The sequence below is a fragment of the Siniperca chuatsi genome, linkage group LG21, assembly GCF_020085105.1.
Source record: "Siniperca chuatsi isolate FFG_IHB_CAS linkage group LG21, ASM2008510v1, whole genome shotgun sequence".
Lineage (NCBI taxonomy): Eukaryota > Metazoa > Chordata > Actinopteri > Centrarchiformes > Sinipercidae > Siniperca > Siniperca chuatsi.
The window spans coordinates 17,809,298-17,823,805 of NC_058062.1; the positions used below are offsets into that span (position 1 = coordinate 17,809,298).

Genomic DNA, 14,508 nt, shown 5'->3' on the forward strand with positions numbered 1-14,508 from the left:
TGTGTAAAAATCTTGGAAGGTCTCATTTATTTCCCTCAGGCGTTCACATTTGTTGGAATTATTGTTTTTTCTTTGTTCCGCTTGATTTGGGTGGCCCGATATTTTCCAGATTTATTACTGTATGCAAAATGTTCATGTCTGAGTCTCTGTAGGAGGAATGGAGTTTTCCTATTTGTGTGTTCATGTTATATTTCACATAATTTGGCATATCCTCATAAATTGTACATTCTTTTCCGCTTTATATCTGCTCTTGCTATCATCGTATTTTGCTCTCATACTTTCACGCATACCTTTCAAGTGAACATCTTCAAGTCTAGCAATTTGTCAGCTGTCATATTGCTCTCTGTATCGCTTTATTTTCTATTTTTCTAAGTAAATTCAGATATGAGTCTTGAAAAACCCAACCCAGAGAGTAGTGATTCTATAATAAATAGAAGCATTTATTTATGTACATCAAATGTTTAAAGTTCACAACAAAGTCTAAAACACTGACATTATTACCAAAAAACAGTAAAGAACAAATATTTACATGCATGAACATTATATTTACACGCTTAATCTGCACCGCTAGTCAGTGAATGTAAAATGACTTTATGTACAGCCTCACTAGCACTTTTTTCTACCTAAAAGCCTCACGATGGTCACTAACCCACGTCACAATAATGTCTTTGTTAGGTGTAACCTCACTTGCGTGTAACACTGCCACATCCCTCAAGCGAGTCACTGTAAACAGGCAGACACCCTGATATTATATACACATCTACTGAGTTCAATAGCACCAACTTGAACATGTGAACAAAATATGTCATTAAAAAGGCACACATTTGTCAACAATTCAAATAAATGAGCTCAAACAGCTGGTGAAAGCTGTTTTAAAAACAGGATAGGGCACATGGCTTTCTTTTGTCAGCAATGCTGGAATAAGGCAAGTCTGGTCCTAAGGGAGGATGTAAATATACACGTGCCATGCTACAGAGCATCAGACACGGCCCCGTTGGTCACACGTGGTTGCATCAAAGCTTTTCAGTCTTTGAGGAATGCGCAGGTCATCCCAAGAGGGGCATAGGGAGGGAAACTTTAAAGATGGCTCTCCAATGTCACAGACAGCCGATCACAAATCAGGAGAATGGAGCTAAAAAAAAAAAGTGTCAGGAGAAACTCAGAAACAACAGACAGCTGCTGAAGAACGTTGTGTTGTGACCATATGGTGATATGCGAAATCCGAAGGCTATCTCAGAGGTCAATATAAATCAGGGCACAAACACAGTGTGCGGTGTGTTTTCTTTGAGGTTGACTACAGCAGCGTCTTTAGGTCCCTTTGGATGATATTTTTGCTCCACTACTGAGGCAATAGCTGCTGTAAAACTCAAAATGACACACACTAATCATTATGAGACTTACTGAGGTCACGCTGGTTAAACTGGCACATGCTTTTCAGTATGACATTCACCTACTGTATGCTCAACTTTAAATCCCCTCTAGCGTTAGTGTTTGTCTTTGTATAAAAGTCAGCTTCAGATTGTCTTGTTTCCAATGAACAAAGAGAAATTGTTTGCTATTTTGGGAAATACACCTTATTCACCTTCTCGGCCGAGAGTTTGATGAGAAGATTGATTCCACTCTCATGCGTGCGCGTTAAGTTCGGAGCTAGAGCCGTGGTGATTATCTTAGCTTAGCTTAGCATAAAGACTGGAAACAGGGGAAACAGCTAGTTTGGCTTTGTCCAGAGGTAACAAAATCCACCAACCAGCAACTCTAATGCTCTCTAATTACTGTACACGCTATACCTCGTTTCATTAGTCTGTACAGAAAACAAAGCGTAAAAATGTCTTAATGCTACGGTAACCTTCTCCTGGCTCCAGCTTTATAATCAAAGGAATAATACGACATTTTGGAAAATATGCTTGTTAACTTTCTTGTCAAGAGTTAGATGCTAAGATTGATACCACTCTCATATCTGTTTGTTAAATATGTAGATGGAGCCAGCAGCCAGTTAGCTTAGCTTAGCACAAAGAGTGGAGGGTAAACAGCTAGCTTGGCTCTGTCCAAAGGTAAAAATCCACCAACCAGCATCTCTAAAGCTCACTAATAAACATGTTATATCTTGTTTATTTATTATGTACAAAATTATGTGTGCCGGACTATTTCTTGGCCAGGAGCAGTTGCCAGCCAACCAGCGCAAACTCCAGGAAGTTACACAATAATATATATAAGAGATGCTGGTGGATGGATTTTGTTACCTTTGGACAGAGCCAGGCTAGCTGTTTCCCTATGCTTCCAGTCTTTGAGCTAAGCTAAGCTAAGCTAACCAGCTGCTGGGTGTAGCCTTATATTTACCATACAGACATGAGAGTGGCCAAGAAAGCGAATAAGATTCGATAATGTTCCATAAACAGACAAAAGCTAAAATAAAAAAATGATAAGTGATAAAACAGTGATATTTACAACACTCATTTGTGAAATTCTACCGAACACGAGTTGGAGGGAATTCCCAATTATAAGTTGCATTAATTGAGCTCAGTTAAACCGTTGCATGAAAAACAAGACATTATGTGTCTTTAACAATGACACAGTTCTCCAGTTATATCATCAGCATCAGTTAGGATAACAAGTAAAACTAAATGTTAGATTGAGGAATCCATCATCTGATGATTTGGTGAGGAAAGGATTGTCAACTGTTGTAGAAAAGGTTTCAGTCGTAGTCATCTGGACACTGTTTTCCAGAATCAAGACGTTTGGCTCCCATCCGGAAGTCATTCTCAATCATGTCACAATTGAGAATGACTTCCGGATGGGAGCCGAAACGTCTTGATTCTGAAAACAGTGTCCAGATGACTACGACTGAAACCTTTTCTACGATAGAACACTCCTGGACGAATGAGGGACTACACCGTCTTATTGTCAACTGTTAATTTGATGGAAAAAAAATATTTCACCCTGGTTTTTCCACTGTAGAGCACTTGTTCATCTGTGAGGATATAGTGGTTCAAGCTTGTCTGATACTGGCTTTGACTTCCATATCTTTGTGCTGAGTGAGGTAAAAAATGCAAACGGACGTCCAAGGTAGCTTATCATCGAGGCTCTTCTTTCCACTCTGCCCAACATCAGTTTTCAGTTTTCTGTGAAGGCTGGATTGTCTGCCTCTTCATCCAAGCTCACAACTTGTCTCTGATAGGACAGCAAATAAAAAGGATGTCAGACATAACATATACTGTAGCCTGTGTGTGCTGAAACGGGTTAGTTGACGTGACTCCTCTTAGACTCACTTTTGGGTAGGAGTAACCGTCAGGGCTGTGGCTCCTCCAAATGTGCACCTGGTCCTCAGTGGTTTTCTGATAGACAGGGTTGTCAAAGTGAATTGTGTTGGTGTTCTTCAGCCTGTAGTTCCTCCATAGCAGCACGCTACCAACAGCCACCAGACAAATGATCGCTACATAAGGCAGACATCGGGAGAGAGACAAAGAGAGAGATGAGACATGATGTATGATGCTGTTATTATTTCAAATAATTTGTATTTTCTGTAAAGAAGCCACCTTTACAGCAACTGCCAAAGCAACTTACCCAGAGGTAAGACAATATACAGAGCCACTGGAGTGGCGGAGCCAGTGCTGGGTATAGCGGCAGAAAATCCATGTCGGAAAGCTAAAGGAAAGGTAAACACAAGAAAAGAAGTTAATGATACATGAAGCTCATCTGCACTGTACACATGTATGTCCGAGCTGAGGGCAATGCGCTCAAAGGCCCATACTGCTGGTCTTTTTGCATGTTTTTACCCTGCTTACCTCAAAGAGCATATACTTTACATTCCTGACAGCTATTTCCCCAAAACATACCATGCTTACCGTACCAATTTTAGACTGATTACAACCATCCATCGGTTTCAGATCAGGCCAGTACAGTGTGCAAATCAACTTGCAGAGACTTAATATTGAAATTACTGTCACATGGTAATGCAGTTGCAGTTGGTAACCATTTTGCAATTGCTTCTTTAGTAGTGTCTTCAAGTTCTCGTGGAAAACTCAGACATACAGTATAAGACCTGAGAGTCAGCCGCCAGGCAGGAAACAATTTATTACAAGAAACTACCAAAGTCACATGATCCTTTTCCCTGTGTCCATTTTTGGTTATTGTTTGTCTAACAAACTTTGTAAAATGGTCAACAGAAATGCAAAGTGTCTACATAATTTTAACCTTAATTTTTAAAATACGCAAAACCACCATTATGGTACTTCAACTTGCCTGGAGAGGTGACTGGAGCCTCTGTGGTGGTCTGGGGAATTTTAGGCTTCACCGACTGGGGTGACGGGGTCCTTGGTTCAGGTGTGGTGGTCCTTACAGGAGGCTTGGTGGCGTGTGGCACTGGCTTTGCCGCAGTGCTGGTGATTACGATTGGCACTGTGGTGGTGCGGACCTGGGGCTTAGGTGTGGTGCGGACTTGGGGCTTAGGTGTGGTGCGGACTTGGGGCTTAGGTGTGGTGCGGACTTGGGGCCTAGATGTGGTGCTGGCTGGCACTGGTGGCCAACGAGGGGGGTTGGTAGCTGGAACTTTAGGCTGCACGGGAGCTGCAGGTGTTGGCACAGCTGGTGAAGTACAAAAACAGAGGGGTAGGAGTGAGAGTCAGAAATAGAACCGCTTGTGAAATCACTAAAGAAAATACTCTATTTAGAAGACAGAAATGATCTCATTATGAATTTGTACTTTTCTTTTTGATATTATACTACAGTATATTTGCTCTTTGCTCATTTACATACCAGGTACACATGACCTCATATCCCTGGCTAGCATCATGTTATCTGGACAGACACAGGTATATTTGGGGGGATGTCTGCCCACTTGAGGAGCTGCCAGGCACAAGAATTCGCAGCTGGATACCTGGCACCAATCTCTCCCTGCAGTGGAAAAGAGGATGAAATTTTTGTTTAGTTGAAGTGCTTTACATGTTTTGAAGCCATTATCAATGTTATCATACTAAAGCAGTAGTTAAGACATTTTGGGATACATGCTTATTCACTTTTTGCTGAGAGTTAGATGAGAAGATTGATACCACTCTCATGTCTGTACGCTAAATGTAAGCTAATAAGCTTAGCTAATCAGCCAGCAGGCGGTTAGCTTAGCTTGGCACAAAGACTGCAAATGGGGAAACAGCTAGCCTAGCCCTGTCCAATGGTAAGGAAATCCGCCAACCAGCATCTCTACAGCTCACTAATTAGCTGGAAACAGTCTTGTGCTAACCAAAGCTACCCTACATATTTACTGTGCAGATAAAAGAGTGGCATCTTCTCATCAAACTCTCAGCAAGAAAGCAAATAGGCATATTTTACAAAACTTCAAACTATTTCTTTAAAGTCAATGATATATAATATATAATTATTATTCAGTTTTTTTGCCAAACAATATTGTTTCCCAGTAGCAAATGTTCTGAGGGGGTTGGGAACCTCTGGGTGAGAGGGGCCTAAGCATGCAATACTAGGGAAATTTCTGGTGTTGCTGCTTTTAAATGAAGTAATAACTTACAAAAGATATTATTAAGCAATTTAATTAATAATACCAGTGAATGAATAGTACCAAAAATGAAACTTTGTTGCAGGTGTTACACACTGTTCTTACGTAGCTGTGGTCTGGGAGGAACCTCCATCGAATTGGCAGTGAATGACAATGTTTAGCCAATATTCAATATTTAATAAAAGGTCAATATCAATCTGATATGCAAACTAAAAACCCTAGTTAGCATGGTCTGATTTGATATGAGCACTCAACGACAATGACCCAACCAAATAAATCTGATCTTTACCAATTTTTCAGAATTCTGAACGTTATGTGATAGTGGTGTCTCTTACCAGCAGGTTGCTTGAGGTTATGGTAGAGAATAATGTCTTCTGGTGATGATAGGTGCTCTGCCACTGGTGTGATGTCACCACCCGTCAGCCTGTTTGCACTGAGGATGGCATTGTTACTGACGTCTGTCCAGAACACTCTTTCCTAGAAGCACAAAAAACAACCACAACAACATTTAGGAGACTGGGGACAGAGTAGTAGTAGTAGTAGTGAGGAATACTACTGTTTACACGTATCGTGAGGAGTTTATGGCATGTTGTATTTGACAGGCTCCGGGTTTATGTGTAACTAAGTTTATCAGGTGGTATACATCTACCTCAAACACAGTGAGTCCCAGTGGGTGAGCCAGCTTGTTTTCGTCGATGATGAGGGTGCGTCGACCACCGCCCTGCACGTCAATACTGGAGAGGGTGTGCAGCTTAGAGTCCACCCAGTATAGCCGCTGGTTCAACAGGTCTGGGGATGAAGCGGGGCGGGGTCAACAGGTCAGACCAGATTTACCCTTGGCCTTCACATAAATATATATAAAAAACAACTTGAAAGAAGAGACACATGAATGCTAGAGTTTACCGAGTGTAATCCCGTTAGGCCACTCAATGTTGTCAGTGACCAGAGCGGTGCGGTCTCCTCCGTTAAGACCTGCCTTCTCAATCTTAGCGGGATTCCCCCAGTCAGTCCAGTAAATGAAGCTAGGAGGACATAGATATGTTGTAAATAAAAAAAAAATTAAATACTGAAATCAATATATTCCTTTAGATCGTATGCAAATAAAGAAAACAAAGAGTCTAGGAAGGATTTAGGCATTATGGTCATTTTATTAGTGCTATCAGACTTACTTGCTGTGGGGGTCGACCACAATAGCGCGTGGTTTAGATAAGTCTTGGTGGAAGAGAGTTTTGCGGCGGCTACCATCAGCAGTTACCATGGAGATGGTGCTGCGAATGCTGTCAGTCCAGTACAGGTTACCATGGATCCAGTCAAAAGCGATGCCTTCAGGAGCATCGACGTCGCTACCCACGACTACGCTGTGACGAGCGGTGTCTTCAGCCGAGTCCATCTGAGCTCTGGATTGAAAGTGAAGAGCTGGTGTGAAGCAAGAGTAAAAGAAAATAAAAACACTGCTTTCATTCTGATTTCAGTCTTGCTCACCTGTAGATCTTCTTATGGGAGATGTCTGACCAGTAGATCTCTTTGGCAGCCATGTTCATGTCGAGAGCCACAGCGTTCTTTAGACGGGGGATTACTCTGGTGTACTCACTTTTGTCCAAAGTCATCTTTCGGATTTCATGACGGTTGGTGAAGAAAAGGTAAGCTATTGTACCTACAAAATCAGAGTGGACAAGTTGTATTTTTATTAGTCATTTCGTGTGAATGTTTGTTTAAGGTCAAACTGAAATTTCTATTCTTTTTTGGACAAAATTGTGATTAACAAGAAGAAGAAATTTAAGTTCTATAAATGTTTCTGCTGTGATAGCAGCCCCTGCATTAGTGTTCTCCAGGGGATGTGAATTTTTGGTTAAGACGGACGATGTGGACAACCAGCTGGGGGGCAAACGTTAGCCGTTGCTTTTTACTGTTAGCCCATCTGTGATTTGAGCACTCTGTACGTTACTCCGTGAGTCAGCGCGTGAGTTACTCAGTGTCTTGATTCAAATCACTGAGCAACGTACAGAGTGCTGAGGTTAGAGGACTACTCGTTGCTGTGAGTTTTGACAGTCCACAACTAGACCCATAAAACAGAGACAGCACACTATAGCTGGACTGAGTGTATGAGAGCTGTTGTTGACTCAGCAGGTGTTGATATTACGTGAACCAAAAGTAACGTCTTGCGGGAATCAGTGCAAATTTTGGCAAGCTAGGCCAACTAGCTTCTACTTTCTGAATGAAATACAAACTTAACGCCTTAACGATGATGGGTCCTCCCAAATGTTGAATGTTGTAAAGGGGACACATGTCTTAAATTGCTAACATCTGATAGCTAACGCTACGCTATGTGTTGTACCAGCGTTTGTAGGCTTTACGGGGCTATGGCGTGCTCCAGTTAGTAGAGCAGCAGGGAAGCTGAGGCCCTGAAACAGTGGAAAGAACACAGAGAGCTGATATTCACCGATTGCCTTGCAGGCCTTGGTTGCCGGGTCAACTTGGTAACCCTCCTCACACTGGCATTTGTAACTGCCTATCTGGTTGATGCAGATCTGGCTGCAGGTGTCTGGGTTGGCACACTCATCGATATCTGATTCAAAGAAAAAAGGAAAAAATGAAACACATGAAACAGGTGCAATGCTGAGTCATTGTGTCCATAAGAATTACAGGATCCCTCTTTATCTGCCAGCACAGTCAGGGACATGGACAACTTTGCGTCAGAGTAAACAGACTGCTTGGCATCATTTGATAATCTGACTGAAGTTCACGTTAGTATGAAAAGTGAGAGAGAACATAAAAAAAGCACATGGATGTTTGACAATTTCTAACTGTGGGAGTGTTTCTAACTGTGGGAGGCTGTTACCTTCACAGCGTTTTTTGTCAACCAGGCGATATCCAGCAGGACACAGGCACTCATAGCCAATCTTCAGGTCATTGCAAATATGAGAGCAACCGCCGTTGTTGTACAGGCACTCATTGGAGTCTGCAGTGGGAAGAAGAAAAGGTTTACCATCTTTTTTTCTGAGCACATACAGTAACTAGCATTCTCAAGCTGCAGACACCCTCATTAAATACATAAAAGTAGTAATTAACCAGACGGTTATGAATGTAGAGGCTTCTGTACTCACCACATTCCCTAAGAGGCTCATCTGACCAATCCCTGCAATCACGGTGCTTATCACACACCTTCTCCATGCTAATACATTCCCCACTGCGGCACTTAAACCTGGTCGGGCCCTCACAGTGGGTTGCTGTGCATGAGAAATAAAAGATTCAGCTAAAGACACAGACTAGAGATTCTGCGGTTCACTTGGCTGCTAGCGACCAGGATAGGAAGGGTAAGGGAGGAGATTCGTACCATTGACGCAGCCAGTTTCATCACTCATGTCCCTGCAGTCGTATTGATGGTTGCACTGGCGGCTACCATGGATGCAAGTGCCATCACCGCATTCAAACTCATCAGGACGGCAGGTGGGACGAGCTAGAGGGATGCAGCAGGTAGAAATTTGGAATGACTACAAGAGATGATGACTTGAAACTAATTACAGCATGTAATCAACAGGAAAAGAAGAATTTTGTAATCAAACGTACCACAGTCAGCTTCGTCTGATCGATCGAGGCAGTCAGCTCCTCCATCACACTTCCAGCTGCTGTGGATGCACTCTCCGCTGCCGCAGCCGAACTCCAGGGATGAGCACCGATGAGTGGCGACAATGTCAGGTGTCATTGTGCCACAGTTCTGGGGCCACTCGTCCGAGCCGTCGGAGCAGTCGGCGTCACCGTCGCAGGCCCACAGGCGCGGAACGCAAACGGTGTTGTTGCACTGGAAGGACACAGCGCTGCAGGTGACGGGCGGGCAGGAGGCCTCGTCGCTGCCGTCGTCACAGTCCACCTCGTCGTCACACACAAAGGAGGACGACACGCACTGGCTATTCCTGCAGCGGAACTCGGTGTCTGTGCACTGCTTTGGCGCTGAGAGAGAGAGGAGGCATAACGGGGCGGTGAGAGTAATGAAAGACCAGGAACACTTTAGAGCAGAGAGGAAGGGAGGGGATGATAGCTGTGGATTCTGAGCGCAATAAAATAAGATGAATCACATATGATTGAGGAAATGGTGAGACAGATTGTGGGCCTCTTGCAGATTGTAGTTAACTCGACTTACCACAGCTCTCTTCATCAGCTCCATTCTCACAGTCAGCTTTTCCATCACAGCGCCAGGTGCTCGGTATGCACTGATTGAGGCGGTCCGCGCAGCTGAACTCTGTCGGTCTACACGTTTTGGCCACTGGATGTGAAATACACAGAAAAACGGTAACTGAGGCTGTATAATCATCAGACTGAGGGACTGTGGGATTGACAGGTATGTATGCAAAGCAATAACAAGTCCATTCTCATGTCAAGCGACATACGACACTCACTGCAGGTACCAGGAAGTTCATCTGTCCCGTCTCCGCAGTCATCTGTGCCATCACACACCCATCTGACTGTGATGCATTTCCCATTCCCACACTGGAACTGCTTGGCTCCACATGTTGTCAATGCATCTATGACAGACAGATATAAACACACAGTTCAGCTAAAAGGACCATTGTTTTAGTTATCATCTATCAAGGGCCAATACAGGAAGACTCCCCATAAACACAGACATGGCTGCAAATGAAAAGAAGTGAAGTCACATAAAATAATAATTCTGCAGAACGCTATTAAACAAGACTAAAAGTCTACAGCCATGCTAGCAGCTCTGTGAAGCTACACTTGGGCACAGCAGTGCTTTGAGCTAATTGCTAACGCCATGCTCACAATGAACATGTTAAGATGCTGATGTTTAGCAGGCACAATGTTTACCATGTTCACTATCTTAGTTTAGTGTGCCAGCATGCTAACACTTGCTATTCAGCAGTAAACACAAAGTACAGGTGAGGATAATGTGAATTAGTTTTGCAGGATATTTGGTCATGGACCGAAGTGTTGGACAAATTTAAGTTTTGACCTGATGACCTGATGACGCAAAAGGAAAAGTTAAGGCTCACCAAAGTTATTACAATTTAACCTGAGGAGGGCACGAACATCAGTACCACAGCTGATGTCAGTCCATCCAATAGTCATCGAGACATTTCACTCAAACGCACTAGAAAAGTCAGAGATTCACCAAAGTCATTAGGCTTCATCCTCTGTCACTAAAAAACAAAAATGTCAACCTGCTGGGGGTGTTAGAGGGGGAACACAAAAGTCAGTAGGTTTTATCCTCTGGGGACCATGAATGTCTGTACTAAATCTACTGGCAATCCATCCAACAGTTGTTGAGCTATTTCAGGGTTTTTTCAGAGCAGATACAACATTGCCTCATGTCACAAATCAAAGGTAAGCTAAAGAAAGTTGGTCGTAGTTTACTTGTTCATCAGTGATGTTGTTACTTGGGGAAACTTTTGGCATCCTCAGTTGGGTTTCATGACAGCAGGGGAGGGGCTATGTCTTCAAGGATGTCAAAGATGGGGATAAACATGTTGCCAGAGGAGGAAAAGGGCTGGGAGGTAATTACTCTGGCATGACACACACATGAACAAACACACGTGCCTGTTGGTACTTGTTTAAATAGGGCGGGTAGATGGTTAAACAGGGATACCACACTGTACCTACTGTAGGCCTGCATTTGTCAGGCTGGACTTGGCAAGTGTATAATCACAACAGAAATCTCATTTCCCAGTGTTTCCCGGTCCCTGCTGGCAAAAATTAATATGCTGAATACACACACCTCCCAACCCCCATCTTTAATGGACCCAATGAAGCCACTGAACTGGAAGGACCAATTAGACTGTGCATCAGAGAGACAGCACTTCCTGAAAAGGTACTAGAGGCCATTCCTCTCTCTGGCCCCAGGGGCTTCAAACCCTGAATGGCCACCTGTTTCTGAAAGGGGGCAGAGGGCAGCTAGGCATTTAACCTCTTCATAGCCTGATACAGTAAGTGCAACATTAGCTTTTTACTCAAACAATTCTAATTAAATATTTATGAGTAAGAATGTACATGTTCATAAGTTTGTGCCCTATAAGAATGGGTGGGTAAAAGACTAATCATAAATTATACATGGCTATGAATGTTTTACAGCTTCTTGGTGAAGTCAAACATCTGGTGCCGTGGTCATGGTTGATGCTTTAGCAGTAGTTCAAGCTTCTGCAGGTTGAGGAAATGATTTTTGCCATTGTAGTAGTATTTTATATGACCCCAAATGACTGCAAACAGTCATTTTGGTGTTATGGCTGTGAAGTAAATCTACTACTGACCATTAAGCCGATAATTTCTTTATGACTCCATGTGAAAGGCGGTGCATTATTGCCCTTACCATAAAGATAGTCATCAGTTTCAAGTTGTCAGAGCTGGTATTATCAATGGGATATCCCTGTGGGTAATACAGTACAAAACACTCAAATGGTTTAACTTTAAGGTAGATTTCAAACTTTCCTTTTCCCTGAATGGTGGAATTTTCCCCTTTATAGATCAGTTCTCATTCACCGGAAACCAATGGCACGTCACCCCAAACCAAGTTCACGCTGGCTATTTACTTAATGGGCTTAAAGTTCAGACCGACCGAATGACAGCGTTATTGACTGAGTGCAAATCAGTGCTGGAGAAATAACAAATGTGCTCATGTTCATGTTTGTTGGCCATTCTGTGACATCTGGTGTGTTTAATTGATTGGCCATGAGGTGAGCAGAAAGAGCGTCAGGACACCGATTCCTACTCTTTTAAATATTTCACAATAATATCTCCTGTCAGGTGTCCCTTGCTGGTCAGACCATTAAAAAAAAAAAAAAAGAAAAGAAGGGATCACTTATTGAGATACTGAATTTCTCCTCAAGGTGGCACAAATAACATTGGTGAGAGGCAACCATTTAACACCATTGGGGACAGACATGTTTCAATACAACACGTCTCTGTGACCGGTGTGGAAATGTGGATAGGTGACAACCAGTTCCAACATGTTTCACCACACACCGTTTCCCAGAACCAACATACTGGGAACAGGTCTGACAGTGCCTCCACATCAGACTGAGTGTACAACCAAAACTCAAGGAATGCTGCAAGACAATGGCTGTGTTTGCATTGGAGGATGAGTTGGAGGGTTTCCATTCATTTCCTGCAAAATAGGGCGTTTCAGGTGATGGGAGACGGCCTCTTGCAAACAGGCTGGATATTGCATCATGTAGGAAGAATGCACTTTGTGATCTTGCAATGCTGATAAAAAAAATTTAAAAAAACCCAAATGCATCCAAACGTTAGCCCTGATACATTTTCCACAGTGATATTAAATCCAAGTGGCGCCCATTCCCACATTATGAATGGCAACAGCTTCAAACAACCGGCTTTTTCAGAAACCCCGCTTGGCATCTTTACACAGACAGCATTCACACACTGCTTGCAGCTCATTGGCTGCACAGCCTGCTGCGCGCTGAGCGCCAGTGAATGGACAGCACAAAACACGCAGCTTCATTCAAAAGCCGGTGAGGATAAAAAAAAAAACAGATAAAAAAAACAGATAAAATGTACAACTGAACGCTGCAGACATTAAAAAAGCGCATGACTGATAGATAGATAGATAGATAGATAGATAGATAGATAGATAGATAGATAGATAGATAGATAGATAGATAGAGGATTTTAACTGTTAAATTATGAAAAAAAAATATCGAGTCGTCGTGAAAGCATTTTTGGCCCCGAATATTCATTGTGGAGAAGAAAAAAAGCGACAGATTTGACCCACATTCTGTGAAGAATTGCGCCCCCCACCCCCCACCTCACCTTGCATCCGGTGCTGTCAGAGGAGTGGGCAATTTAAACCCACAGGGACTGAAGAGGCTACTTGGCCTAAATCCCATTTTATAGTGTTATTTAAATATGCATTTCTATATTCTACTGTTTGACCTTTGATTCGCGCAGGCGCCGAGTCAGAAATAGAGCTAATTAATGAAAGCATTGCTCAAGTTTAAATGAAGGACATTCGAACTTACTTGTCTGAACAAGGGAGCAGATGAGAAACAACAATGACGCGTAACGCCGCCGTCCCATGTTCTCCAGGCGCGCTGGAAGATGCCGCTACACTGACGCGACTTACTATAACACTGTCAGCGACGTGGCTGCTGTTTGACTCTGCGCCAGTGGTAGAAGGCTGCTGGAGGATCTGAGGAGGGATGCTCTGCACACTGTACTGTTTGACAACAACATCAGAGCCATTTCAATGTGGTCCAGGGGTGGGTGGGGCCGAGAGGGGCCCCGAGAGGCGGAAGGCGGGGTCTGGAGTGGTGTGATTTCTAAGGCGAACAGCCCCAACAATTGGGAGGCGGAGCAGCCGCGGAGGTGGATTTTACTACGAGTTTAACCCTTTCAGGAGAGGCAGGAGAGACGCCCACACACGCACATACAGTATTTGGATACATGAGGTAAGTTTCATTCCCTGAAGGTTAATTCTAATTAGCCTAACTCATTTCCAACCCTCTTTTAATCTAACCTTACTATAATACATGGTTAACAGGGGCGCGCCCCGCAATTAGGGCGGCCTGGTTGAATATTTCTCAGGGGCCCGACAAGGATAGGGGGGAAATAATAATCTGAGATTTCGAGGACATTAAGAGGCTTTTACATACCAAATGAGGGTTGTGGATGACCGGACGTTACTGTATAAGTTTCACCAAGAAGAACCTTATTTTTATTGACTTTGAGGATATTACCTGTGGGACATGGAGGTCTGGAGCCACAGACCAGAGCTGTGTACCGCTCATAGGAACGTGACTGTACAGTCGAAACACAGGTCTTCTGCAAGTAAAAAATAGTAACTGTACAGTACTATACATAGACTATCAGGACCACACACATTTAATCCAATCTACCCAATGCAGTCATATGACATTGGGTTCTTAATGCACCCTTTCTCGATTAATACTAAGTAATTACGTTTTATGACTTTTTTCTCAAAATATTACAACTTGTTTCTTAAACTTTTTTCTAGAAACCGACCGAAATTGTACCCCCCCCCC

The 14,508-nt window shown here is 43.2% G+C and overlaps 1 protein-coding gene across 1 annotated transcript; it reads right to left on the reverse strand.

Moving 5' to 3' along the window:
- Window positions 1–419: 419 nt before the first annotated feature.
- ldlra (low density lipoprotein receptor a) lies at window positions 420–13,679 on the reverse strand. Its single transcript, XM_044182451.1, has 18 exons — window positions 13,486–13,679; window positions 9,898–10,023; window positions 9,642–9,764; window positions 9,071–9,451; window positions 8,838–8,960; window positions 8,608–8,730; window positions 8,343–8,462; window positions 7,944–8,069; window positions 6,986–7,157; window positions 6,673–6,900; window positions 6,407–6,525; window positions 6,153–6,292; window positions 5,839–5,980; window positions 4,753–4,890; window positions 4,240–4,581; window positions 3,562–3,642; window positions 3,267–3,430; window positions 420–3,168 (listed from the first exon to the last, which is right to left on the reverse strand). Exons 1-18 carry the CDS (start codon window positions 13,541–13,543, stop codon window positions 3,112–3,114), a joined length of 2,763 nt encoding a protein of 920 aa, XP_044038386.1. The 5' UTR covers window positions 13,544–13,679; the 3' UTR covers window positions 420–3,111.
- Between the last annotated feature and the right edge of the window lie 829 nt (window positions 13,680–14,508).

What these genes read in the sequence shown, in the direction of transcription:
- ldlra (XM_044182451.1), bottom strand. Translation starts at nt 13,543, where the DNA reads ATGGGACGGCGGCGTTACGCGTCATTGTTGTTTCTCATCTGCTCCCTT. An exon ending in CTGCTCCCTTGTTCAGACAA is followed by an intron (nt 10,024 to 13,485) that starts GTAAGTTCGAAT and finishes TGTCTGTCATAG; the next exon opens with ATGCATTGACAACATGTGGA. An exon ending in AGCTGATGAAGAGAGCTGTG is followed by an intron (nt 9,452 to 9,641) that starts GTAAGTCGAGTT and finishes TCTCTCTCTCAG; the next exon opens with CGCCAAAGCAGTGCACAGAC.